Source organism: Eurosta solidaginis, chromosome 4 (assembly GCF_040869045.1).
Source record: "Eurosta solidaginis isolate ZX-2024a chromosome 4, ASM4086904v1, whole genome shotgun sequence".
NCBI classification, from domain to species: domain Eukaryota; kingdom Metazoa; phylum Arthropoda; class Insecta; order Diptera; family Tephritidae; genus Eurosta; species Eurosta solidaginis.
In genome coordinates, this window is record NC_090322.1 from 212,583,412 (window position 1) to 212,611,369 (window position 27,958).

Genomic DNA, 27,958 nt, shown 5'->3' on the forward strand with positions numbered 1-27,958 from the left:
AAAGACGAAAAGTCAAACAGAACACTCCCTGCAAAAATCGTGTGACCAAAAACGCACACAAACAAACGAATTTTTGACAGGGGTGACGATTTGGAATGAAAAATTCTTCAAATGAAATAGCATGTTGACAAATTTAGCTTTCCCACAATGTATCGTGCTCTCTCGCACCTATTATTTTTATAGGGATAGCAAAATACGTAATTTTTGCGTTCAAAAAAATTCGCCATTTCTAATTCAGCAGAGACAGCAAAACATTTGGTGGTCGGAAATTTTTTAAATTTTGAGAGTTTTAAATGGAATATCTCCGGAAATATTTAAAATTAACAGGGAGTTCTCCAGATTACATATATATATATTTTAAAGCTCGCAAACTTATAATTTAAAAGTAATTTGGTGTTGAAGTTTGCAAATTTCTATACAAATTTTATATGTGTATACGTATATATATGTGGCAGCACAGCTTTGTAATGTCATCAATAAAATATATGTATATATATATATATGTGCATGTTGCTACAAAAGCGCGATTGATTTAATAAAAACATTTATAATAAGTGAAAACAATGCAAAAATGAAATGTGAAATATACTAAAATGCAATTTAAGTTTATCGTTGCCAATTTATATAGATATGTATGTGGATTAAGGTTTTGAAAGATGTGTAAATTGTAATTTAAAGTTCTATAGAAATTTGTTAAATTTGCAAACTTTAACAACAAATAACTTTTAAATTATAAGTTTGCGCACTTTAAAATATATATATTTGTGATCGGGAGAACTCCCTCTTTCATTTGATACCAAGTTTTACCCCGAACTCAGGGGTGCTATTCTAAAATTTTCCCAAAGTCTTTAATATACAATGATTTTTGCTGTTTATTTCGACAAAAATTTTTGATTTGATTTTTGTGCTCATCGAAAGAATTCACAATTATATAGCACCATGCCGCGAATAATGATAACAGGTGGTGTTTGGAGAACCACTGAGGTAAGCATTTGACGCGACTGGTTACTCTTGGCCGTTTATAAACTAAATTGATAACTTTCAGGAAGAAATCCTCAAAGTAGCTGTAATGAAATATGGCAAAAACCAGTGGTCACGTATTGTATCACTGCTGCACCGCAAATCTGCCAAGCAATGTAAGGCACGCTGGTACGAATGGCTTGATCCTAACTTAAAGAAGACAGAATGGTCACGCGAGGAGGATGAAAAGTTTTTGCATTTTGCCTAATTAATGCCAACACAATGGCGTACAATTGCGCCGATTATTTCAGAGGGTTAACTGGCACCAATTGTTCACACCAAATTGTTAGGTACAGGATTCGCCACGGGTAGGTGAGTTTGGCAATCACAACCCCTTGAATCATTTTGGTCGGCAGGTATGCCGCGGATATATTCTTGGCACTTGTTATTGATGGCTTTTATGATGCCACCAACACAACCTGGACAGACGCCAATGCTCAGTCAACCACCCAAGCCGTGTCAACCCCCAATACCCGGACACGTCCGGACGTCCTGGTTATAATGTATGCTAATACAACTAATAATTTACAAATTTGCTGATGATTATTTTTGTGTTATTTTCTTTAGCAACCACCTGCACCTGTTACTGGTAAATATCAACAGCCGCAACAGTATGATCAAGCCCAACGCCGTTTAGATCCCGATCAGATGCCAAATCCGATAAGCGTTATCATTCATTATTACTAATGAACAGGGTTTATTACCACCATTGGTGACCACAAAATATGTGGTAGAAGATCAGGGAACTCCTCGCCACGTTACGTTAGGTATCGATAATCGAAATTAATGTTTTGTTTGGCAATTACATTGATCTTTCTTCTTTGCAGGTTGTCTTTGTATTGCATACCTGCAACAGCTGATTTATTAAAAACAACAGCTTTGTCCATTACCGCCTCACCAATGGCACGAACGGATGAGGGTGAATATGAGCCACCCATTGTAAATTTTGGTGAATTGGGTGCAATTAGATCTAATCGTTGCAAGGCTCAATAGCAACTTGTAGATGCTGGTCGTCGTTTCCAATGTCTAATGTGTAAAGTAACAAGAGATGGTAAAAAAATACTTTCACTTTTACTTGTGTTCATTGATCCATATTTTTTGTCAACAGTGCCAACTGCATATTTCCAACATTTGAGCCATACCGTACAGCGTGTCGATAATAATGAACGTCCTGAACTTGTATTGGGTACATGAGTATTTGTGTAAAAAATGCTTGGATACCGATAGCTCTCATGGTAAACCTCAACTCATATCCACATCAATGCCTCGCATTCAATTGGGTTCACGTAGTATGGACAAGCATATTGTTGATTCCAGTGGTAAGGCCACATTTTCAAATGATGGGGCAACCATTATGAAACTATTGGATATTGTGAATCCAGCCGTAAAACTCTAGTAGACATCGCCAAATTTCAAAATGCTGAGGTAAGTTTTTTGTTATATTATAATGTGTAGAATAAAAATGTTTCTCTTATCAGGTCGGCGATGGCACCACTTCAGTAGTACTTTAAGCAGGTGAAATCTTAAAACAAGTTAAACCATATGCTGAGGAAGGCGTGCATGCACGTATCATCATTAAAGCTATACGTAAAGCATTATAATTATGCATGACCAAAATATGACATGGCTGTACATGTGGAAGCGCCAATCAAAGGAACAACAAAGTGCTTTATTGGAAAAATGCTCTGCCACAGCAATGGTCTCCAATGTCCAAGAGTATCAGAAAATTGTTAATGCTGAATGGCGTCTCCTGTACAATAAAATAGGTAAGTAAGGCGCCAATGTTGTGTTTTCTAAACTACCAATTGGTGATGTTGGTACACAGTATTTTGCAGATCGTGAAATGTTCTGTTAGTGTACCAGAAGAAGATTTGAAACGTACAATGAAAGCTTGTGGTGGAGCTGTTATGACTACAGCTAATGATATTAATTCAAGTGTTTTGGGTCAATGTGATTACTTTGAAGAACGTCAAGTTGGTGGTGAACATTTCAACATTTTCCAAGGTTTGATAGTGGGTTTGACATTAACTTCATTTTTATAGTTTATAATTATTTAAAGGTTGCGTTAATGCTAGAACATATGCATTGATTTTACGTGGCGGTGCTGAACAATTTTTGAAAGAAACTGAGCTTCGTTACATGATGCTATAATGATTGTGCGGCGTACAATTAAACATGATTCTGTTGTTGCTGGTAAGTCAAAATACAAATTGAAAAAAATTTCTAATCTTAAATTGTTAAGTAAAATTATGAAAAGATTGTGTCCAACTCCGGAAGAAAAAACTATAAAATTTGTGTCAGTGAAATTAATTATTGCTTTTGGTTGTTAGTTTTGAGGCATCGTCATCGAGTTCCTTCTGATCGTATATGCCGGTTCTTTTGCATTCTTTTACATGCATAAAGTGCCGTTTAAGCCTTCCTCACCCTCTCCTCCACGTTGAGCTTCCATGACAGCTTACTGTCTAGGATCATTCCTAGATATTTTGTGCAAGGTTTCCCCGTAGGGTCGCCCCTCCTAACTTAGGCCTGGTCCAATTAGGGACCTTGTACCTCTTTGTAAACAAGACCATATGCAACGTCATCTGCGTAAACCGTAAGTTTTTCTGGTCCCTCGTAGAATCCCCTAAGCAGTTGGTTAATGACCAGCGTCCACAGCTGAGATGATAGCACCCGGAGTGCCCCTGTCCACTAATTTCGTGGCCGCGTACAATCCCCATTGCGATGTAATCTTACTGCAGTTTAACATGCAGTCGATCCATCTGGGTAAGGCTGGATGTACTTTAACGTAATTAAGACCATCAATAATCGCCCATTTAGAAAGCCCCGGCAATGCTTAAGAAGACTTCTAGAGCATATTTCTTATATTCCAGGGCTTGGCATGGCCGGACATGTACCATCTGAGCCCGGCGATTTCACCACCACTACGAAGTCCTCAGTAGTGTAATTATTTATTTATTTATTTATTTATTTATTTAAAGTCGACGCAAACACAAAGCGGTCGACTAATTATTGTAATAGACAGATATATATGTAAAATACAGAGCCATTCTTAAAATTAAAAAATTCAAAAAAGGTACATAGAAAATTTGTATGTTATAAACATTTGACATCGCATTGTATAAGAAAAAATAAAATTAAAATATCAGGCTAAACATAAGAGTATAGCAGTATGTAAAGCAGCAAACGAACATTCAAAGCCAATGCAGTTATACAAATCATTGTACCGCGAGCACCAATGGCGCAGGGGACTGTTTCTAGCAAAATTTTGCCGGCATAGAGGTAAATGAAAAGGCACAAAATGCCTGGACGCCCTAGCAGGAACCGCAAAATTTAGTTGACTGATTAGGTCAGGGGAGTCAATCACACCAATGATGAGCTTGTGAATGAACATAACGCCAAGTAATACTCTACGATTCTCTAGAGATGGCAAATTAATTAGAAGAAGCCTATTCCTGTATGGTGGAAGATGAGTACTTGATTCCCAGTTGAGACCTCGTAATGCAAAAATTAAAAACCGTCTCTGGACCGACTCAATCCGATCAACATGGATTTGATAGATCGGAGACCAGACACATGAACAGTACTCGAGAATAGGACGTACCAGCGAGGTATAAAGGATCTTTGTGAAATAAGGGTCATCAAACTCTTTAGCCCAACGTTTGATAAAACCTAATACACCAGTTGCTTTGTTTATAGCGGTTGAAATATGTGTGGTAAAACTTAATTTCGGATCAAAAATAACTCCTAGATCAGTAACAATAGATATCCGCTCCAAGGGGTCGCCGTTAAGTGTATAAGATGATAGGACCGGCTTCACACGGTGAAAAGTCATTTGCTTACATTTAGAGTAATTCAAAAAAAGTAAATTTGCAGTACACCAGCTTTGAAATGAGTCCAGATCGGCCTGAAGCTGATTAAAACAGAACAAGTTCGAAGGCAGATATGTGTAACAAAGTTTTACATCATCTGCATACATAAAAACTCTAGAATGTAATATAACCTTTGGTAAGTCGTTAATGAACAGGTTAAAGAGTAATGGACCCAAATGGCTACCCTGGGGCACGCCAGAAGTTACATCAAACGACTTTGAAAGATTGTTGTTAAAGAAAACTCGCTGAGTCCTATTTTCAAGATAACTTGAAATCCAACTTAATAAAGGCGCTGGAAAACCCAGAAGATCAAGTTTGGTAACTAAGAGCTCGTGATTAACAGAGTCAAATGCTTTACTAAAGTCGGTGTAAATTACATCTGTTTGTTTGCAAACTAAAAAACCATTCATAACAAAAGACGTAAATTCAAGCAAGTTGGTAGTAGTTGATCTCCGATGAACAAAACCATGTTGACAAGGTGATATTAAAGAGCTACACAAGTATTGAAGCTGGTATGTAATTATCTGCTCAAAAGTTTTAGGGATAGCTGAGAGCTTAGCTATGCCTCTGTAGTTCTCAATATTAGACCTACTACCTTTTTTATGCAAAGGTATAATAAACGATTGTTTCCAAATAGATGGGAATGATGCGGATTCCAGAGACAGTTTAAATAATTTAAAGATAGGCTCTGATAAGCTGACAGCACAGTACTTAAGTACACAACTAGGAACACCATCCGGACCCGGCGAAGATATCGGTTTCAATGCAAGAAGTTTATTAAGAACAGTATCTTTATCAATAAATGGGTTTAAAATATTATTAGAACTTTCCAAGCAATATGGATAAAGATTAGACTGGACACATTGGGATGAATAGGTTGATTTAAAGAATTCAGCAAATAAATCAGCGATTTCGTGATCAGAATTTGCGTTTTTGCACCCATAAATAAAAGTAGATGGGAAACCAGAAATTTTCCTTTTGGAATTAACAAATCTGTAGAAACGTTTCGGATTATTAGTAAATTGGAATTTGCAACATGATAAGTAACCTTTATAACACTGCTGGTTAAGACGATGAAAATTGGAGCGCGCCACTAAATATTTAGATAAATCAATAGCTTTACCAGATCTTTTGAAACGCTTATAGAGTCTAGATTTAATATTATCAAGTCTTAATAGTTGCTTTGAGAACCAAGGTGGTTTACCCGTGGTGGTACTGGAATAACGAAGGGGGACACAGCTTTCAAACAAAGCATCAAGAGAACTATAAAACAAGGAAGTCGCTGTTTCAACGTCTGTACACGCATAAAGACTCGACCAGTCATGGGCAGAGATCAAATTATTGAGCTCAATAAAATTCGTCTTTGAAAAACATCTCGACCGGGGTCGGGAATTGGGCTTAGAAACATCGAGCATCACAGGTTGAACAACATCCAGTACTATCTCAAGCGTAGGATGAAGAGGGTCTTCAGGAAGGGATAATGGGGGAGTTCGGGTTAGAGTAATACCCGCAGAGTCATCTGTAAAAACTAAGTCTAAGATTTTCCTTTTGGAATTTAAAACATTATTAATTTGGAGAAGAGATGTATCAAGCAGGCTGTTTAAAAACTCGTGCTGAGTAGTGGGAGTCATGAAATTTGAGTCGATGGTATTGATCCAATTTACTGATGATAAATTGAAATCACCAAGAACTACTAGGCGGTCTTTGTCTCGCAATTGCGAGTACAAACTGCAAATAACAGTGCTATGACATGTATAAACGTGTATATCCGATCGTGGCGGTATATACGAACAGCGGTATATAGGCAGCATATATGAATGCAGCTGTCTCCTTACCATTACTACAGCTCGCACCCGTCCTTCCGTTTGCGCATAGTAAAGGCCAAATCCGAGCGCGCTAAGTCCAGAAACCTTTCCTCCCGATGGAAGCCACGGCTCCTGGATCAGCGCGTTAGGAGGAGGAGTTCGCTCGACGCCACTTTACTGTGTTGGAGGTTTATCTGTATGACTCGCAGTACCAATGGGCTGCTTGTCCCCCTCCAGCACCTTCATCGTGACGTCGTCGTCCTCCTCTAGCCCTTTTGGTTTAGAGTGTTCGAAGCCCCTTCAGCCTCTTGTACCTGTTGTGCCGGGTGTTCCTCTGTGCGACTCACAGCACCATCTGGCTGTTGGTCCCCTTCTAACACATTCGGGGTGACGTGGGCTACCTCCACCTGTATTTTTTCCCTTAGGCTTTTGAGGTCCTTTTCGACGTCCACCGTGTTAGGACTTTAATACCCGCGACTTCTTTTCCTGAGTCGCATATACATTTTGCCTGTACCTAAGGACCCAAGCTGCGCGTACAATATATCCTCCGCCTGCTTGTTTATTTGGAAGATGTATAACTAACCTTCGTCCGTAGGCCGAGATACAGTAAGGACCTTCGAATCCTGTGTCGGTATGTTCGGATTCTGATTCTGCAAAAGTCGCAGTGTATCCTCCGACTTCATCACGCATGGTATCCATACCTTAACTTTTGTTACCTTGGGGATTTGCGCTTTATCCACCATCTAAAAACGAGCGTTCGTGCCCTGCCTTTGGAGGTTTGGAACCACTTCCTCCAGTCATCGCAAGCTCACGATGTTGTCGCACGCTATCATCTTCATATCATTATACCATCCCCCGAATCAAAGGTTGGAAGGAGCTTACTTGGTTATTCCCGCATCATCTTAAGCATTAAGCTAATAAGTTATAAATACCGTGATGTCTGATGAATTGGAAGTACCCATAGGGTTACCACAAGGCTCAGTTTTGGCACCGATACTGTTCTTAATTTATATTAATGATATAGTTAACGCTATTGAAGGTTGTGAAATTAAACTATTCGCTGATGATGCATTAATAATGATTAGTGAGAATAATATTAATTCTGCACTTTCTAAAATACAACATGAACTGAATAACCTGTATAAATGGTTGTGCGGAAATAGACTGAAACTTAATATAAATAAAACGAAATTTATGATAATAACAAGGAGGAACGTTAATGAGGATATAATTGGTTTAAAAATAAATGATGAAAGCATACAAAAAGTTGACAGTATAAAATATTTGGGAATTATAATTGATAACAATCTCAAGTTTGAAGAACATATAAACTACACAGTCCAGAAAGTTGCGAAAAAAATTGGGGTTATGCAGAGAACATCCAAATATATTCAAAAAAAGTACAAAATAATTATATATAAGTCCATTATAGAACCGCACTTTGTAAACTGCCCATCTATTCTATTCATTGTGTCAGACAAAGAAATAGATAAACTTCAAAAGATGCAAAACAGATGTATGAGATTTATTCTTAAAAAACCTAGAGATACTCGTACGGCTGATATGCTGAGAAGTTTGAACTGGTTAAGTGTAAAGCAAAAGATTTTTTTTCACGCTATGAAGTTTATATTTAATATTAAAAGTGAAAATGTACCTGAATATCTAAGTAAAAACGTAGTATTAGTTAAGCAAACACATAACATTAATACAAGGAATAAACACAATTTCAAACTGCCTCTATTCAGAACTGAAATAGATCAGCAAAATATTTTTTATAAAGGTATAAAAAGTTTCAATGAACTGCCTATAGATATAAAAAGTTGTAATGAAATCGGGGCTTTTAAAGCAAAACTTTATGAATATTGTAAAACCTTAGCAATAAGATAGTAAATTGGAATATAATTTAATTTATGAATTAGGCTTTTTTGTCGTAATAAATAAATGAAATGAAATGAAATAAGTTCCTTTTCTACAGATCTGGAGATCGGTTAAGACCTCACACTAACATGCATGCTCTCCAAGATGTAGATCCTGATCGAAAGTCACACCCAAAATTTTAGGGTGTAAGACAGTCGGTAGGGTAATGCCATATGGTCGACATTTGGCGCGGTCATGTTTTAAATAAGGTCACCGATGATTTGGTTGGTGACAATATCAGGTTTCGCGAGGCGACAAAACTGGAGAGATTGGGGAGATAGCTGTTTATTTTATTACAAAGCTCATCGATGTAGGAAACAATAGCATAGGCGTAGAAGCAATAGTAACTCCTGGTGGTAAAGGTAGCTATTGATATGTAGAAGTTAAGCAGAAGTTTGAATATGAGTTTTTTTAAGTTATAGCAAAAAAAGCGTTGAGGATTTTTAACATCTTACCAGGTACCTTCGTACATGTTTCTAAGAATGAAGAATAAAACCTATTCAAACTCAATTTTCACCAGGACAAAGCCGCTGAGACTTCGCTATACTTTAACATACAATACGTTACCCCATTTTAGCACAACTATCATTTTTTGATTTTATTAAATTTTATAAAATGTTTCTTCCTCTACAGTTCTATTTCGGTATTGGATGGTAAATATGGCTTTCGCATTTTCTCCATCAATAACTGTGAAAAGGTGGAAGAAATCTATGCGTGTAAATCTCACATATTATCTTGGTCGAGCGTTTCTTCAATAGCTCTCTAGTGGTGATGGTGACAGCAGAGAAACCCAACTGTTTACAAATGTTACACTTCAAAAAGAATCAAAATATCTGCCATTGCGTCTACGGCTCAAATACCCACAGTATATGAATGAATCGATTGCACCTAATTGTCTGCCTAACGGATAGTATACATATTCATCAAATCGAAAATATTGCACCAAACGAACTGGGTCTGAATACTGAAACAGTACACATATTCAAAATCGATGAGGAGGCTGTGATGATGGTATAGGGTGAGTTGTTGAATAACATACGAAAACCACTTTAACCCATCTATATATTTGCATTACAGCTAAAGCGTTACAAACAGCAAAAATTGCTGGCGCCAAGCAATTGGAAAAGGCAGTGAAGCTTTCATCACACCGTACGGATGGTGTAAAGTTAGAAACTGCTGTTGTAACAGCTGCCACCGACACAACGGTCATCTCTACTTCGCCGAGTAGCGGCTCGTCCGACTATCTATCGAAGACAGTATAATCATATCTTTTGCAAACACAGGTTAGCGATGTGCATGCACAGGAAATGATTTCAATTGGAAAACAAAAATCAATTAAGAGAGTTGATTTATTATTAAAGTATTTACTTTTCTTTATATCAACAGTATTAATTTAAGTTGCAATATCACGTACATATATAATAAGGGATGTGATACGATTGCTGTCGGAATTAGATTTGAAACCAATCAATACTCCTGTCAATGGTTGTAGAATTATTGCTTGAATAATTAGATTTAGAACAATAATAAGTCTGACTTAATTACAAGTCGTACATTTTTAAATTCATCAATTACGACAGCAATCGGATTCTACGACACCTCTGAATATTCTTGATCTGAAAAAAGAGTATACCTAATCTGAATTTCTACTAATTTCCAGTTGTAGATTATTCAAATAATTGGAGTTTTTTCTAAAGCTTAAAATTATTTTCTACTCGCTTAGAAAAGATTTCAATTGGAAAACAAAAACCAATTAAGAGAGTTTATGTTATTATTAAAGTACTTACTTTTCTTTATATCAATTGTATTAATTTAAGTTGCAATATCACGTACATATAAAATAAGGGATGTGATACGATTGCTGACGGAATTAGATTTGAAACCAATCAATACTCCTGCTATGGGTTGCAGAATTATTGCTTGAATGATTAGATTTAGAACAATAATAAGTCTGACTCAATTACTAGTCGTACATTTTTAAGTTCATCAATTACGACAGCAATCGGATTCCACGACACCTTTGAATATTCTTGATCTGAAAAAAAAGAGTAAATCTAATCTGAATTTCTAATTAGCTTTTAGTTGTAGATTTAAATTGATTCAAATAATTGGAGTTTTTTCTAAAGCTCAAAATTATTTTCTGTTCGCTTGGAAAAGATTTCAATTGGAAAACAAAAACCAATAAGGCGAGTTTGTTTACTATTAAAATAATTACTTTTCTTTATATCAACTGTATTAATTTTAGTTGCAATTTCATGTGCATATATAATAAGGGATGTCGTAATACGATTGCTGTCGGAATTAGATTTGAAACCAATCAATACTCCTGCTAAGGGTTGCAGAATTATTGCTTGAATGATTAGATTTAGAACAATAATAACTCTGACTCAATTACTAGTCGTACATTTTTACATTCATCAATTACGACAGCAATCGGATTCTACGACACCTTTGAATATTCATGATCTGAAAAAAGAGTAAACCTAATCTGAATTTCTACTAAGCTTTAAGTTGTAGATTATTCAAATAATTGGAGTTTTTTCTAAAGCTTAATATTATTTTTTTGCTCGCTTAGAAGAGATTGGAAAACAAAAACCAATTAAGCGAGTTTATTTATTATTAAAGTTCTTCTGTTTTATATGAACTGGCTTAATATAAGTTCCAATTTCATGTACATATATAATAATATTGAAAATAATAAATATTGAAAATTCAATTTTTTTGGTTCATATTTTATTCATATGGCTGCTCCAGGTAAAGTAAATCTGCAGGTAAAATTCACGTTATATGGCAGTTATATAAATGGTAAAACCGCAGTAAAATTGATTGTCAAATGGCTCGAAAATGTAGAGTGAAATGACGGAAAAATGACCGCCATTTGATGAGCATTGTGACGTGTGTGAGTAGCACAGTGCTATGCTCACATCCTATAAGTGGGAGCGGAATGCACGATCACATTAATAGGAACGAAACGGAAAATTTGGTCACAAAAGTTAATCACGCCCATGCAAACGTGACTATGAATATAACCGCTGCAGAAAGTCACAATGACCGTAAAATGACTAGTAAAATGACGTGGAGCGTTTTTGCAGGGCTGCTACAATGAGCGAACATCCAGCGACAACATAAGTTATGACGTTTCTAAAATAAGAAAATGTGCATTTATGCGAAAACGCCTTTGGATGCAGCAACGCAGCATTAAAAGGCGCGAAGAGGCCAAGTGCTGGCAAAAAAAAGTACAAAATAAGAACAATGAAACGGCTAATGGGCACTGGAGTACATAAAAATGCGTCTGAAGTGGCGCTGAATCATTTTGCGATCCCAAACAAAACAGAACTATCAACACACACGCACAAAAAAAAAACAATAATGATGAAACGACTGACTGACTTTTAACGAGTTTGTTCGTATAAACATACAGGGTCGGTCATAAGTGGCTAAATATTTATATCGTTCCAAAGGTATTGTTCTTATTATTAACTCGCCGCAGTGCTTTACTTAGGAAGTCTGCTTGTGGCTGACCCAAAGCCTTGCTACTGGCATTGCAGACTTATACAGCAGATTAAGTTGGGTTGAACTGGTAGGTCGGTAAAAGCCTCACATAGAAGAAATGTGTCCAGAGTGTTACCCAAAGGTTGTTTGGCTTTATCCTTTTGGCAACTACTCGACTTCCTCTAAGAGTTGGTTTAATATTTGAGATCAGGCAGCCTGTATACTCCTAGAAGCAGTCCACGATATTGATGAGATGATTCAAAACCACTTGAATTGGCAATGATTCCCGACAGATGCATTCATTTAAATAAGAACTGGCGAGGAATGAACTTTAAAATGCAAACAAATTATATCAAAGCTGACATCAAATACCTCTGCTTGAAACAAATTTATACCAAAGTTATATAAACGAGTTTGTGGAAACAATAGGTGATGCTTCTTCTCAATAATTACAGTTTCCCGTTAGATCAAGAAGTTTCAGCTGGAAAGATAACCGACAGAGGACGAAGATTGTGAAAGCACGTTCCTCGTTGTAAAAATGTGAACAAAATTAGAAGAAAGTTATATATGAGAAAGGTCTCTTCCCGCGTTGAATGCCGGGAATGCTAAATAACCGAGTCGACATTTCAAGGTAGAATTCTAAGAAATTCAAAGCATATTCCGACAATTTTTTGACACATTTTGTGAGCATTTTATAACCAATAACCAAAAGTAAAAAAAAAAAAATATGGACGTGGTAACAAGCGATTTCTAAGCTATAAAAAACGGAGAACTTTTCGATATTTTTTTGATAAAAGACTGATAAAATTTCTGTGGCAAATGATACATTTTTTATAGCAAATTGATAATTTTACGATAACAAATGGAAAACTTAAACGATAACCTTCCGGTAACAGAGCAATAAATTGTTTGTAGCAAATCGATAACTTACTGATGTTAAATCGACAACTTTCGATAACATTTCGATTACCAATCAATAAAACGCTGATAGTAAATGATAAAACGCTAGTAAAAAATTTTATAAAGTTCAGAAAACATATCGACCGTATTGGTAACACTCCAAAAGAAATCAAAAATTTTCGATAAGATATCGCTAACTCTTATTACAAAATCGATAACATTTCGATAAAAAATTTGAAGCACACATATATCAAATCGATAACTTTTCGATAGCAAATCGATAAATTTTTGGTAGAAAATTGACAACCAATCGAAAACTTTTCGATACATTTAAGATAAAAGACTGATAACTTTTCGGTAACAAATCGATAAATTTTTTATATCAAATCGATAATGCGAAGAAAATCGTAGTGAAAAGCTCACCGGGGAAGGTTTTGGCTTTCTGAAGAAATTATTATGGTGTACTATTTGGAGAAGGGATCCACTTATAAGTGCTCGCACTACGCAGAAAAAATAAGAATATTGCGGGCGGCTATCACGGGCAAGAGACGTGTCAAACGGAGCAGCCTTTCAAGAAGCGGGCTTTGAACTGGTGAAACACGGGTCTTCAAAACCTAGAGTTAATTGGTGCTTAACATTTAAAACGGTTATGGCAGTCCAAAAAGGCGCGACAGTCGCTTCTTCGTAGGGCTGTTCGGCGCCCTTTGGTTACACCAAGGGAGCTTATTTTGTTTTCAACTTATCTTTACAGGCAGGTTCCGATAAGAATACTTTTTTGACCGAAATATCATCTTTCATTGGCATATCATAATATTTTCAGCCTGGCAATGTGTGTCAATCCGCAGGACTATGTCAGTGTCCGCATAAAGCTCGTACAGCTTACAATTAAATTTTCTTCGATACTCGCCGTCACGCGTAGTGGCACATACATCTTTCAAAGAACTATTATCTCGAACACTGCCAGAGTTACATCATTCGATGTTGTCATGGTACTTGCTTCTGCACCATATAGCATGACGGGTACGATAAGTGACTTGTAGAGCACGATCTTCGTTTGCGAGAGAATACTTTACTTTTAAATTGCCTTCAATTTGTTTTCAAGGTTCATTTTGAGAATGAGGTTTTTTCTTTCTAGAAAGGAGGAGAGAACGAGTTCTCATTCTTCCAACCGGACATAATTTTAGCGAGGCTAAAACAAAATTAAATTTTAAGAAGAAATTTTCGTAAACCTCATCTTCAAATTATATTGGTTTTTGTCCTTTAACTTGTCGCGAACGCTTTGTGCTGGCACAGACTTTCAGGCCAATGTGCTGGTAATTTTGTCTCTTCATACAACAATAAAAACTACAGTAGCACACAGTCACAAGAATTGGTAACGAAGTATGAGCAGCGTCGTATTTTAACAGCATGCATTACATCGTCAGCCATCCATTGGCACTGCGTTTTGTGCTCTAGTGAAGGAGTGCCACAATGCGTGTTCTGGAGGTCATATGGTCGCATACATTAAGTGTGAAATTTATGTGTGAGTTGCCTAAAGAGTTACAACTAAAAACAAGTAAGGAAGGCTAAGTTCGGGTGTAACCGAACATTACATACTCAGCTGAGAGCTTTGGAGACAAAATAAGGGAAAATCACCATTTAGCAAAATGAACCTACGGTAACCCTGGAATGTGTTTGTATGACATGTGTATCAAATGAAAGGTGTTAATGATTATTTAAAACGTAGTGGGCCTTAGTTCTATAGGTGGACGCCTTTTCAAGATATCGCAATAAGAGTGGACCAGGGGTGACTCTAGAATGTGTTTTTACGATATGGGTATCAAATTAACAGTATTAATGAGGGTTTTAAAAGGGAGTAGCCTTTAGTTGTATATGTGAAGGCGTTTTCGAGATATCGACCAAAATGTGGACCAGGGTGACCCAGAACATCTTCTGTCGGGTACTGCTAATTTATTTATATACGTCATACCACAAACAGTATTCCTGCCAAGATTCCAAGGGCTTTTGATTTCGCCCTGCAGACCTTTTTCATTTTCTTCTACTTAATATGGTAGGTGTCACACCCATTTTACAAAGATTTTTCTAAAGTTATATTTTGCGTTAATAAACCAATCCAATTACCATATTTCATCTATTTTTTCATATTTGGTACAGAATTGTGGCATTTTTTTCATTTTTCGTAATTTTCGATATCGGAAAAGTGGGCGTGGTCATAGTCGGATTTCGGCCATATTTTATACCAAGATAAAGTGAGTTCAGATAAGTACGTGAACTAAGTTTAGTTAAGATATATCGTTTTTTGCGCAAGTTATCGTGTTAACGGCCGAGCGGAAGGACTGTGTATAAAAACTGGGCGTGGCTTCAACCGATTTCGCCCACAGAAAACAGTTATCATCATAGAATCAAGGTCCCTTCCAAATTTCACAAGGATTCGTAAATTTTTGTTCGACTTATGGCATTAAAAGTATTCTAGACGGATTAAATGAAAAAGGTCGGACTTACGCCCATTTTGAAATTTTCTTTTATCTTTGTATTTTGTTGCACCATATCATTACTGGAGTCGAATGTTGACATAATTTACTTTTATACTGTAAAGATATTAAATTTTTTGTTAAAATTTGGCTTTAAAATTTTTATTTTTTTTTGAAAGTGGGCGTGTTCGTAATCCGATTTTGCTAATTTTTATTTAGCATACATACAGTAATAGGAGTAACGTGCCTGCCAAACTTCATCATGATATCTTCAACGACTGCCAAATTACAGCTTGCAAAACTTTTAAATTACCTTCTTTTAAAAGTGGGCGGTACCACGCCCATTGTTCCAAATTTTTCTAATTTTCTATTTTGCGTCATAAGGTCAACGCACCTACCAAGTTTCATCCCTTTATCCGTCTTTGGTAATGAATTATCGCACTTTTTCGGTTTTTCGAAATTTTCGATATCGAAAGAGTGGGCGTGGTTGTAGTCCGATTCCGTTCATTTTAAATAGCGATCTGAGATGAGCGCCCAGGAACCTACATACCAAATTTTATCAAGATACCTCAAAATTTACTCAAGTTATCGTGTTTACAGACGGACGGACGTGGCTAAATGAATTGCTTTTTTCACCCAGATCATTTTGATGTATAGAAATCTGTATCTATCTCGATTAGTTTATGTCGTTATGCATTACCGTTATGCGAACAAAGTTAATATACTCTGTGAGCTCTGCTCAGCTGAGTATAATTACATATACATGTTTATTTGTACAAATGCAAGAAAAAAGGAATTTCAGTGTGCGCGAATGCAGTTTAATAACAGCTGATACACAATACCAACGAACGACGAAAATCGCCTGATATATTCTCGCTGTATGGCGACAGTTAGTTCAGCAGATTCATCTGTTTTAGAAGCTTTAAACATTTAAACTAATACTTACTATTATTTCTTAAAAAATTAATTTCTATCGGGGAAGAAGAAGCAATCATTTCATCGAGCCTAAAACGTTTAACGGTTTGTTTCTTTCCCTTTTCAAATCATGTAGCGTATTCTAATTTAAGCGAAAGCGAAAAATTTGCCATCATCGAAATTGTATATGGGCCATAAGATTATGAGTATTGTGTCAATTACAAGAAAATGTGTGAAATGTCTTGTATGTGCGTTTGTAAATGTATAGTACACAAACTTGTGTACAATTTTGACACGGTTACGAGATTGTGAGAGCATATTTTAGAATCGTTTAATGGAAGGGGATAGCGAAAAACTATACCTGACAAGACGGATATTTATCTGCTTAAGGTAAGTTTTTTTTTGTTCGAAGAAAACCAAATTAAAAGCTGAATTTGAAAAATTCGTCAACTGAACTTTATCAGGATAGGGACGGGATGGTCTCATAGGTAATTCTTCAGAGCGGAATCAAACAAGTCCTTAGTGTTATCGATGTTGATGGTCCTTTGCCGGATATAGACCAGGTACGCTTCTGTAACAAAGCACCATTAAAGCTAGCCCGACCATCTCCGGAACGATTTACATGACCACATTAAACATTCAGGCCATCCTTTTTCCCCACCCCCTAGTTCCTAGTCTGTTAATGAAACAGGATTCGCCGCGAGTAGGTGCGGTTGACAATTAGGTTGGAGAAGCTATATATTGCGCTGGAAACCCCTTAATGATGCTTGTTACCGGAACTTACGGGATCTATATCCGGCCAAAGACCATCAACATCGATAAAACTCCCCAAAACCATCGGGGATTGTTTTTATCGCTAAAACAATAACATCAACATGTAACTTCTCCCAATTTAAAAGAATAATTTGCGGTGCCCCGTCTACATAAAATCATCCACCAGTACCTAAACCAGAAGTCTGACCGAAAATTGCGGAGCCAAATTGATCAATTAATGACGAACGGCAGACAAAAAGTTAGTGGGTGCGAGATTATTTCAGGTTTATGTCGGTATAGTTTCGGGTTAGCTTCCGTCGTCGTTTTGGATTAATTTTTGCATCGACTCAGGACTATTTCTAGATAATTCTTATTATTTCGGGACTAGATCGCTCTCGAGCATTAAGTATCTGTGAGCCAAGTTTAAGTAAATTAGTTCAGACGCTCTGGGCGTGATTGAGTCACAAAGTCAACATCTGGCGTTTGCATCGGAACATCCAGATATCTAAATACCCTAACTTACACTTTAATATTGTATCTATATTTGAAGGTTTGTATGGATTTTGGTGCATATAATTTTGGAAAAGTAAGTTTACGGGACATTAGGGCATAATTTGTGGATCGTTTTGGGACCCTTTGCAGATTATTTCGAGTATATCTGCGAATTACTTCAAAACTTTCTTCGGCTGTTTCGGGGTCGTTTGGTGACTATTTCTGGGTCCCCGCAAATCATATCGGGAATTTTTCGGAGTGATTTGAGGATTATTTCAGGAACTTTTCGGGATTGTATTCGAAATCAGTTCGGGATTATCTTTAGATTACATCAATACTAATAAGGATTGTCAATTCGTGACGGTTTCGGGATTGCGTAAAAGATCCAGATTATTTTACAGGTTGTTTTGGGGCTATTGCGGAACGTTTCGGGAATGTTTTCGTTGCCGTTTCGAGGCTTTTGAGAATCAGATCGGAAGGAATTCAAATAGTTTCAAAACTATTTGGGGAAAATCCCATTAAAAAAATTTTAGAGTACTCCTCTGTGCCCAACATTTTTATTCCTTCTATGGATCATTGCGGATTTATCCCTTCTACGGGACTGCTTTAAAATTATTTTCCGAATTTTTTCGGAACTGTTTTCGGAATCACATCAGTGATATATCGCAACGATTTCATGCAGTTTTTTCTTCGCGCTGCTTGCGTCGCGGGTATAAGTAAGCTGAGAAAAATATTTGTTCAAAGCCATAGTCAGTAAGGGCGATTTCTTTTCTGAAAATAATGTCGCCCTGTTGGCCCTTCTCAGCTCTTGCATGAGTTGGCGTGTTTCTTTTAGAGCTTACGATTTCTTCTCGAACACAAGCGAGATTTTCGAAACCCGAGAAATCGAGAACTCGACTTCTCGCGAGATTCTCGCGAGATTCTCGTGTCTCGAAGTACTCGTAAATCTCGCGAGCTTCTCGACATTCTTACTTAATCGCGGTATGGACTGCATTTATACACTTGGTTTTTTTTACTTGTGACTTTTTTGTTGATTATATTGCTTCAATGACATTTAACTCAAAACATATTTATTATATATATTGTTGGCGGCCACCGTGGTGTGATGGTAGCGTGCTCCGCCTATCACACCGTATGCCCTGGGTTCAACTCCCGGGCAAAGCAACATCAAAAATTTAGAAATAAGATTTTTCAATTAGAAGAAAATTTTTCTAAGCGGGGTCGCCCCCCTCGGTAGTGTCTGGCAAGCGCTCCGATTGTATTTCTGCCATGAAAAGCTCTCAGTGAAAACTCATCTGCCTTGCAGATGCCGTTCGGAGTCGGCATAAAGCATGTAGGTCCCGTCCGGCCAATTTGTAGGGAAAAATCAAGAGGAGCACGACGCAAATTGGAAGAGAAGCTCGGCCTTAGATCTCTTCGGAGGTTATCGCGCCTTACATTTATTTTTTTTTTTTTATAATTTTGTTCGCAATATTTTATTTTTAAACGAGACATCAAGAACATGGCTTCTAGCGAGATCCTCGAATCTCGAATTACTCGCAAGGCTCGCGAGGTTCTTGAATCTCGAATTACTCGTAATACTCGCGATCTTTTCGACTTTCAATTCAGCCGCTGCATTGGCAATATTCTATACATTTCGGGGTTTTTTACATGTGGTTTTGCGGACATTTTGGCTTGTGCTCCAGAAGAAATCATAAGCTCTATATAAAACAGCTCGCGACCCTTACGAGTAATTCGAGATTCGAGAATCCCGCGAGCCTTACGAGTAATTCGAGATTCGAGAATCTCGCGAGCCTTACGAGTAATTCGATATTCGAGAATCCCGCGAGAAGGCGAGACTCGCGAGAAATCTCTTCTCGAACATGTTCGAGAAATCGTAACCTCTAGTTCATTTCACAAAATATTTTCCACTGAATAACAAAAAGGGTCTCATAAACTACAAAAAAAGCAAGTTGACCTTATTTAAAAGTTGGAACTTAAGAGTGCAACATCATGGTAACATTTTTTTCAGAAAATAAATTATATTGCAAGCCTAGTGGCATGTTCATGTAAAATAAATTTATATAAATAATATTTACGAAAATGACAAATGATGCATTAATAACAAATTAAGTAAGCAGCAGCCGGCCTATGATAAAATGACTTCTGGGTTAGTGCAGTTTTAGTTTGTTTGTTAAGCTCTATTTAAGCTAAATAAGAAGAGTGCAGTCGCGAAAAATGTTTTTTTTTATGTTATTTACCAATTAAAAAAATTGCGTAAGTTAAAAAATAGAAATAACATCAAATATAGGTGAGCAGTTAAAAAAGTGAAACAAAAATGCGAATAAGTAAAAAAACAAAACTGGGTTAAAACTTGGTAAACAAATAAAGCACCCATACCACTTACTAGGTTCATAAACTCATTCAGGCGCTACAAATTAAGCGAGTTTGTTTTTACGTTGAAGCAAGTATTCGTATTTATATTGGTTTTGGTTTAAAAAGGTATGGAAAATAAAAAAAGAGAAAAAATAAAATTTTCATAAATTGTAGGTATAACTGATTATATATAAGGGGATAAGGCAATTTTTTGTTGGTGCGGCATGAATTGTGTAAAATGTGTGAAATAAATACATAATTCCCAAGAATGATATCTATATAAAGAAAACTGTAAAATGCACTTTACAGATGTCCTTACTATTAAAGATAATGTTAAATTACTTTTAGCGATTTCTTAAAAATATTTTTTTCAACATTTGGTTTTGGCATTTTTTTTTTAATTTAATCACAATTCGATATCATGCATATAAGGACAACCTTAATGCACCATAGCTCAACTCACAATATTAGCTGCTTCTTAAGTGTTTTTAGCATTTACATAACATACATATATATTTTTATACAAATAATCAGAGCTAATACAATTACTATTACCATTATAAATACACTGTAATTGAAAAGACCAATTACCAAGTATAACTTCATTTTATTGGTACTTGATATTTAGTACACGCATTTTCAATTCTTTTTCAATTACTTTCAGTTATTAGAATTTTTGAAATTTTTGTAAGAACAAAAACTTATTCACTGTTAAAAAGCAAGAACCACCTCAGAACTTTGTTTGTTGAAAAATAGCCAAGTAATTTTTCAGAATAAATTAATACTTGACGTGATGTACCTCCTATGTGGTCTTGGCCGAGGCTCGCTTCCAATTTTGATGTAGCTTTTTCCGCCTTCATGGTCGGACCGCTGAGTAAAGGTTGTATAAAAGCTCTTTCCTCCACATTGGGCTGGATTTTTCAAATAGCTTATTTGTTTGGAGGAGGGGTTTGCATTCCAGCAAAATTTCTAAGGTCATGTGTATAGCCTACGATATTAGACTCACAAAGTGGCTCATATCTCTGAAGAGAGAAGACTTAGGGCTCACGATGGCCATACTGACTGGACACTGCCTTCTGGCGTCACATGCCTTTAACATAGGCCTTATCAGTAACAGAAAGCGCAGGAAGTGTGAGCTGCAGGAAGAAACGGTTGAGCACGTTCTTTGTTCATGTCCTGCGCTCGTCAGGTCAAGGCTACAGCTACTAGGGGCGGCAGAGTTGCCAGATCTCGAGGCAGCAATTAAGCTGGGTCATAGAAAGCTGCTAGCATTTGTCAAGAGGCAACACTATGGACTGGTAACACTATGGACACATTCAGTCTACGTGAGGTCTTTATTGACCGGCCAGTTCAACCTAACCTAACCTAAGCGAGAATTCGATGATCACTGTGAAAAGTGTGAAAGTCACGGTCATCACCGCTTTATAGTCAAAGAGTCGCTCAAGCATTGTGAAATACATTTTTAAATAGTCTTTCATCTACGTGAGGATGCATTTTAGTAATAGAAGGTAAGTTTGATGTCTCTCGGTACTGCGACAGCTTAAGGCGAGCGTTTATAACATTTTTATGTGACCTCTTGGATTATAAAGAACAAAAGTCCGAGTATTCAGGGTTTCAATTCTGAATATTAAATTTATTCTGTAAAGTTACTAAAATTTGGGTTTCAATTCTATAAAAAAAATTATTTTTAAACTAAGAAAATATAGTAAAAAATATTCCACTTTAAAAATCATTTTAGAGGTCAAAATAATTATTATTACCATTGCATTGAACGGAAGTACAATTTTCTGATTTCTACATCTCAAATCATAACAAATCCTCTATCCTTATTCCATTGCTTCTTTTTGTTTGCCAGATATTAGAAAATAATTCAAATAATTGGTCTGGAATTGAAAAGGATGTATTCATTACCAAGTACCAGTAAAAGTATTTGTACTTAGTAATTAAATTTTTTGATTACCAAATATTTTTAATTGACCAATTACCATTACCAAGTATATTCATTACTGCACAGCTCTGCAAAAAAAATAACACAGGCCGCCAAATTTGAGGCCCATAAACCGCATTTGCTTTTATAAAGCTTTTCCGTACATTGAGGATGGTTTTATTTCTTGGAAAGCTGCCGTAGCCATTTGAGATATTTTTCCTTAAAGCTTGTGGCAAATTTGCCGTATCCATATCCATATAAAACAGCTGGTCCAACCAACCTTATGAAAGTCAATGTAGTTGATCAAGTTGTACTAGCCATAATCATACCATTTTGAGTTGGTGAAATTATTAACTTTTTGAATATTTTTTTCTTTTGTGTTGGCTACGTTTTGATTACGTAACTTATTAGTTGTGGAATTTTCTTCCTTTTTATGAAATTGTCAAATTTTTTAGGTTAAGGCCAGCAGATACGGATATGTTAAAATAAGGCTTTGACTATGTCAACTTTTCCAGGCCCTAAAACAGAATTAGCTTTGCGTTAGTTTCTCCACACACGATTTTTCAACAAATTTGAAGTCTAGTTTTTGGGGACGTTAGTGACTTTCTAACTGCATGTAGTCGGAAAATCAAACCATCGATGTGTTTAGAATGAAATTATATTAAACTAATAAATTAAACCATTTAGGTTAAAAGTAATAAGTAGTAAGTAATAAGTAAGTAAGTAAAATCGACTATTCCACCTGCTATATAACTCCAAACCAAATATAATAAAGTCTGCCTGAAAGTATGCTGCAAATATCGCTTTTCTGCGCAGCTTTCAAGGATTTAGAGTACAAAAACGTGTATCAATTTAACAAAAGTAAATATTTGGTAAAATTGAACAGCGTTTGATAAGAGAAATGATTTCGCTTTCAAACTGTGAATGTGTATTTTTAATGAAAATTAATTTTCGTGACAAAATGGAGCATTGCACCTAACCTTACCTTTATGTAAGAATATCTCGAAAGAGGAACCAAAATTATAAAATCTGATTCAGAATCCAGATTAAGCGAACCAAATTCCTTACGAAAAGCACTAGGTCAATTCCGCGTGTAGATGTTTTCCCAATTTTGCCGGCCTGTGTTATTTTAATAATTTTTTTTTTTTAATTTTCATAAAGTTTAGTCACAAGATTGCCTCACTGTACATTATTTTTTTTATAAAATTTACACAAGCAAGCTAAAAATCGTTAATTTAATATTTGCTTTGCATAACTTTAAAGTACTTAAAAATTTAGTAATGTTATTTACGTAAAAAAGCACTAGAATTATTAATTACTAAAATTTTTTTTAGAGAATTTTAAGGAACACCCTTTTGGAAGGGTGATAGATAGTATCTATTAGGTACGCAACAGTATTACTTACAAACGTATTAGATCTAATTAATATTTTCACAGGATCAACTATCTACTATGCAGCTTATTATATATATTTTTTTTTTTTTTTTTTTATTTTATTTATTAATTTGAGATATATTTTTTAGCTCTACACCATCTCTTAAATTAATCTAAATATTTAGTTAACTTTTTGGAAGTGGCTATTTGTTCGGGAAAATATGTTTTTTATATTACAAAATGAAGTCTTATTAAGAAAATAAGCAAAAAAACATGAACAAAAACCTCGAGGATTTTTCTTTTGAATTTTCCGGACGCAGCTTAACTTTTTTACCCGACACAGAACATTTTATACTATTTTACTAAGCGATATTTTGAAAGAAGTACTCAAAACCTTCACCAAATGATAGTTAACTAAACTAAACATGAAATTATATTTTCAAAGATAAATAATTTAAACTAAAACAATATAATTTCTACTAAACATTGAGACACACTTAAACATCACGTATCTATATTCGATAAATTCACTATGAGGCAGTTGTAGAACAATTATATGAAGCTTTCAACGCAAGTTAGCTGTAACTCACAGTTTATGTTCCTTACGGTACTGTGTGAAGTACTTCCTTACATTAAGAACTCCCAGTCAAATATTGGAGTATGTAATCTCTTGATATCTATGAAAATTTGGCGCTAAAGCATCACAGCATTTTTTAGCAGGGCTGCAAATTGCCGCAAAAATTTAAGCGGTTCGGTACAGTGGTTCGAACCACTTTGGCAAAACTTGACCCAGTTCATGAGCCGGTTCCTTGAAACTCCGAAACCGCCGAACCAGTTCGATTCAAGTGCTTCAATCCTTTTATACTAAGGGATAAATTAATACCGTGATATCTGATGGCAAGTGTTCCATTTAGATGACCGATGTTAGTAAGATACCTTGGGATCTAATTTCTTTTCATAGTTATATAAGAAGACATTACCGGGGCTCTCCAAATGGGATGGAAAATCTTAATTTTATTGGATTACGTCCTGACTTGGCAAGATGCATCGGCTGCATGTTAAATTGCAAGAAGTTTAAACATCCCAGCTGTGGACCAGGTAACAAAGAACCTGCCGCATGCTACCGAAATTGTAACCAACATACAAAGTCGCACCAAATCCTCAAGTCGCTTGCCGAAAGCACGAGGGTGAAAAGATAAAGAAACGTTGCTAACCACGTACAAAGCAATTGGCCTGCCGCTCATGTTTTACCCGTCACCAGTTTGATCGCCTGGTCTTAAAAGCACATACTGGAAAAAATTGCAGGCCTGTTAAAATGCTGCAATCAGAACTGCCACGGGATATCTTCTTATGACCTCTGAATATCACCTACATAGTGAGGCCAAAGAGCTCAACATTAAAGAGCATAACGAAATGCTGAACAGGCAGTTTTTGCTTAATTGTCACAAACGTGGACAACCTAGCAAACAACTGCTTGATCTAGCCCCGCTTTCAAGAGGGTTAAGGGAACATCTCCATAAGCACTATGATGAGATCAGGCTCCCGCCAACACATCTGTTTCATCCAGACAAGCAAAAGAAGACACTTGGTAAAATTTACATAGAATCGGTAAATGCTTTTGCCAGGACGCGCCCGGTGAACCCCCTATGGTTCATCCCTGTTGAAATGGCCGGTTTCATTGGACTTCCGGTAGAGGACTTTGATAACAATTTGTGAGCAGTCAAATCCATTGAATGGGGTGCAGCACTGTTAACACAATAACAAATACAGAGAAAATAGTACTACAAAATGTAAAGAGACTCAAAGCCACGAGCCTTGCTTGGCGGCTTGAGACCATACGGCCATAGTACTATAACTTCATCAAACATTTGATTCGAAAATGCTAATCTAGTCTAATGAATATAATTCTGCGAGGAAAGTAGCTTAAACAGCAGCCCTGAGCACTATTATATTGACAGCTAGCAGCAATTAAGGCAATAATCTCACACAGAAAAACAAAATACACATCTACATTGAGTACCCGAGCAAATGGGAATATAAGCCTGTGCCATATAGAATGGTTATGATAATAAGAAGGAAAGAATTGCGTATGATCGATAGGCAAGCGGGAAAGGCATTAAATCGGCACGGACTGTGTCGAAGATCATGTGTAGGTATCAGGAACTTAGACCAGCAAAGTTACTCTTATCACTTAAAATAGGGCACTGTAGACTTATGATGCGTATTGACTGATGGTTCGTTGTTCGATTCAAGTCTGAAGTTACATCAGTTTTGCGCTGATAGCTTAATATAAATGCATCCCTTTTTTTGTAGAATTTAATTTTATTTTATTAAAATATCGTAACTTTAGTTTTAGTGATTAAAAACTTACATCTTCGTCCATCGGTTATGATCTGTTCACAATCATTAAGATTTTGCGTAATCGGACAACGGTATAGCGCACCCGTTTTATTTGTACCAGGCTGTAGATTTATATCTAATGGAGCACCAACTAAAAGCCTGAAAAAAAGGTAAAAAAGGAAAATAATATTTTATAAAAAATCAATAAATAAGGATTAATAAAAATTTGTTATTCTCTCGCTGGTATCAACTTCGTCTCCTAGATTTATCTATATAAGTTGAAAATTATACAAATACATAAGTATGAAGTTTTTAACAACAACAAGAGCAAACAAGTAAGGAAGGCTAAGTTCGGGTGTAACCGAACATTACATACTCAGCAGAGAGCTTTGGAGACAAAATAATGCAAAATCACCATGTAGAAAAATGAACATAGGGTAACCCTGGAATGTGTTTGTATAACGTGTATAGAATTATGGAATTTTTTAATTTTTTGAAATTTTCGATGTCGGAAAAGTGGGCAAAGCCATTTCGCCCATTTTTAATACCAAGATAAAGTGAGTTCAGAAAAATACGTGAACTAAGTTCAGTAAAGATATATCGATTTTTGCTCAAGTTATCGTGTTAACGGCCGAGCAGAAGGATAGACGGTCGACTGTGTATAAAAACTGGGCTTGGCTTCAACCGATTTCACCCATTTTCACAGAAAACAGTTGTCGTCATAGAAGCTATGCCCTTACCTAATTCCACAAGGACTGGTGAATTTTTGTTCAATTTAAAGTATTAAAAGTATTAAAAAAAATTAAATGAAAAAGGGCGGAGCCACGCCCATTTTAAAATTTTCTTTTATGTTTGCATTTTATTGCAACATATCATTAATGGATTTTAATCTTGACATAATTTACTTATATACTGTAAATATATTAAATTTTTTGTTAAAATTTGACTTTAAAAATTTTTTTTTAATTGGGCATGTTCGTCATTCGATTTTGCCAATTTTTATTTAGAACACACATAGTAATAGGAGTAACGATTCTGCCAAATTTAATCATTATATCTTCAACGACTGCCAAATTACAGCCTGCAAAACTTGTAAATTACCTCCTATTAAAAGTGTGCGGTGCCACTCCAATTGTCCAAAATTTTACTAGTTTGCTATTCTGCGTCATAAGGTCAACCCACCTGCCAAGTTTCATCGCTTTATCCGTCTTTGGTAATGAATTATCTCAATTTTTCGGTTTTTCAAAATTTTCGATATCGAAAAAGTGGGCGTGGTTATAGTCCGGTTTCGTTCATTTTAAATAGTGATCTGAAATGAGTGCCCAGGAACTTACACACCAAATTTTATTAAGATACCCAAAAATTTACTCAAATTATCGTGTTAACGGACAGACAGACGGACGGTTTAGGGCTGTCCCCTAGTCTTCCCCGTGGTCCACCACTGGTCCGATACTAGTGCGTTTATCCTAGTTAAGTTACATTCATGAGACAAATATCTATGGAAACATAGACATTACTTATATTATATATTATAAAAGGTTAAAAATGAAAAGTGTTGAGACGTTGATGAGTGAATTTCGAATGTATCTTTATTCAAATATTTCAGCTTATTTATATTAAATTATTCTAAACATATACTTACATAACTATTTACATTTAAGTATACATATTTACATGCATATCTACCTTAAGCATACATACTTACATACCTACATACAACTTGACACAAAATATGTACCTACACATCTGTGTTGATCTGCGACTTCTATGGGAAATGCAAACCTTGCAAATTTGCTGGAATTCAAATTTATTGGTTGTGTGTTGTACACACACCTGTTTAAATGACTATGTCAGCATTAATTATCAAATGCATATTTATGTGTTGATGAACATTTAGACTATTTTTGTAGCAGGGTAGCATATTGGACTGATTTAAATATTTGGGATTAAATTGTTGGCTGTTTACAATACATCTCCCTTTTTTTTCAGAATGCTTATGCATTTGGAGAGTGCATAATTAAATAAATTAGTAATGACAAGACTACCGCGCAGGGTGGTGCCGATTTTTTACATTTATATGTATGTTCATATTGTCCTATATTGTTGTAAGTGTAATTTAATGTTTTCATGTTAACTTCTATATGTTGTGACATTTTATTTCTTTATTTATTTGAAAATAAAAATAGTGTAGCCCCTGAAGAGGCTGAAATATTCAGCGAAACGTTGGGCGAAAGGTAAAATAAATCTTTATTTGTACCAGGAAATATTAGATCAGACTAGCCTACTCAAAAAATACAAGTACATAATCGAACTGATCGCAAAAATACA

The 27,958-nt window shown here is 35.9% G+C and overlaps 1 protein-coding gene and 1 long non-coding RNA gene across 7 annotated transcripts in view; one reads left to right on the forward strand and one right to left on the reverse strand.

Annotated features, from left to right (window-relative positions):
• Nucleotides 1-362: 362 nt before the first annotated feature.
• Nucleotides 363-10,996, forward strand: LOC137250945 (uncharacterized). 3 transcript variants are annotated; one of them, XR_010953122.1, is made up of 11 exons: nt 364-984; nt 1,046-1,523; nt 1,588-1,787; nt 1,848-1,978; nt 2,024-2,071; nt 2,129-2,445; nt 2,499-2,786; nt 2,846-3,024; nt 3,080-3,213; nt 9,245-9,629; nt 9,689-10,996. It is a non-coding gene; the product is annotated as an uncharacterized lncRNA (long non-coding RNA). The 3 variants fall into 3 exon arrangements; XR_010953120.1 differs by having other exon boundaries at nt 363-984; nt 1,848-2,071; XR_010953121.1 differs by having other exon boundaries at nt 363-984; nt 1,848-2,071; nt 2,170-2,445.
• A 9,653-nt stretch (nt 10,997-20,649) lies between these two features.
• LOC137250947 (uncharacterized) overlaps nt 20,650-27,958 on the reverse strand; it is a 396,368-nt gene continuing 389,059 nt past the window's right edge. For all 4 annotated transcript variants that reach the window (XM_067784702.1, XM_067784701.1, XM_067784700.1 and 1 more), the window contains exon 3: nt 20,650-25,789. In XM_067784702.1, coding sequence (XP_067640803.1) covers nt 25,621-25,789 — 169 coding nt within the window. In that variant the 3' untranslated portion in view covers nt 20,650-25,620. The remainder of the gene's footprint in view (nt 25,790-27,958) is intronic.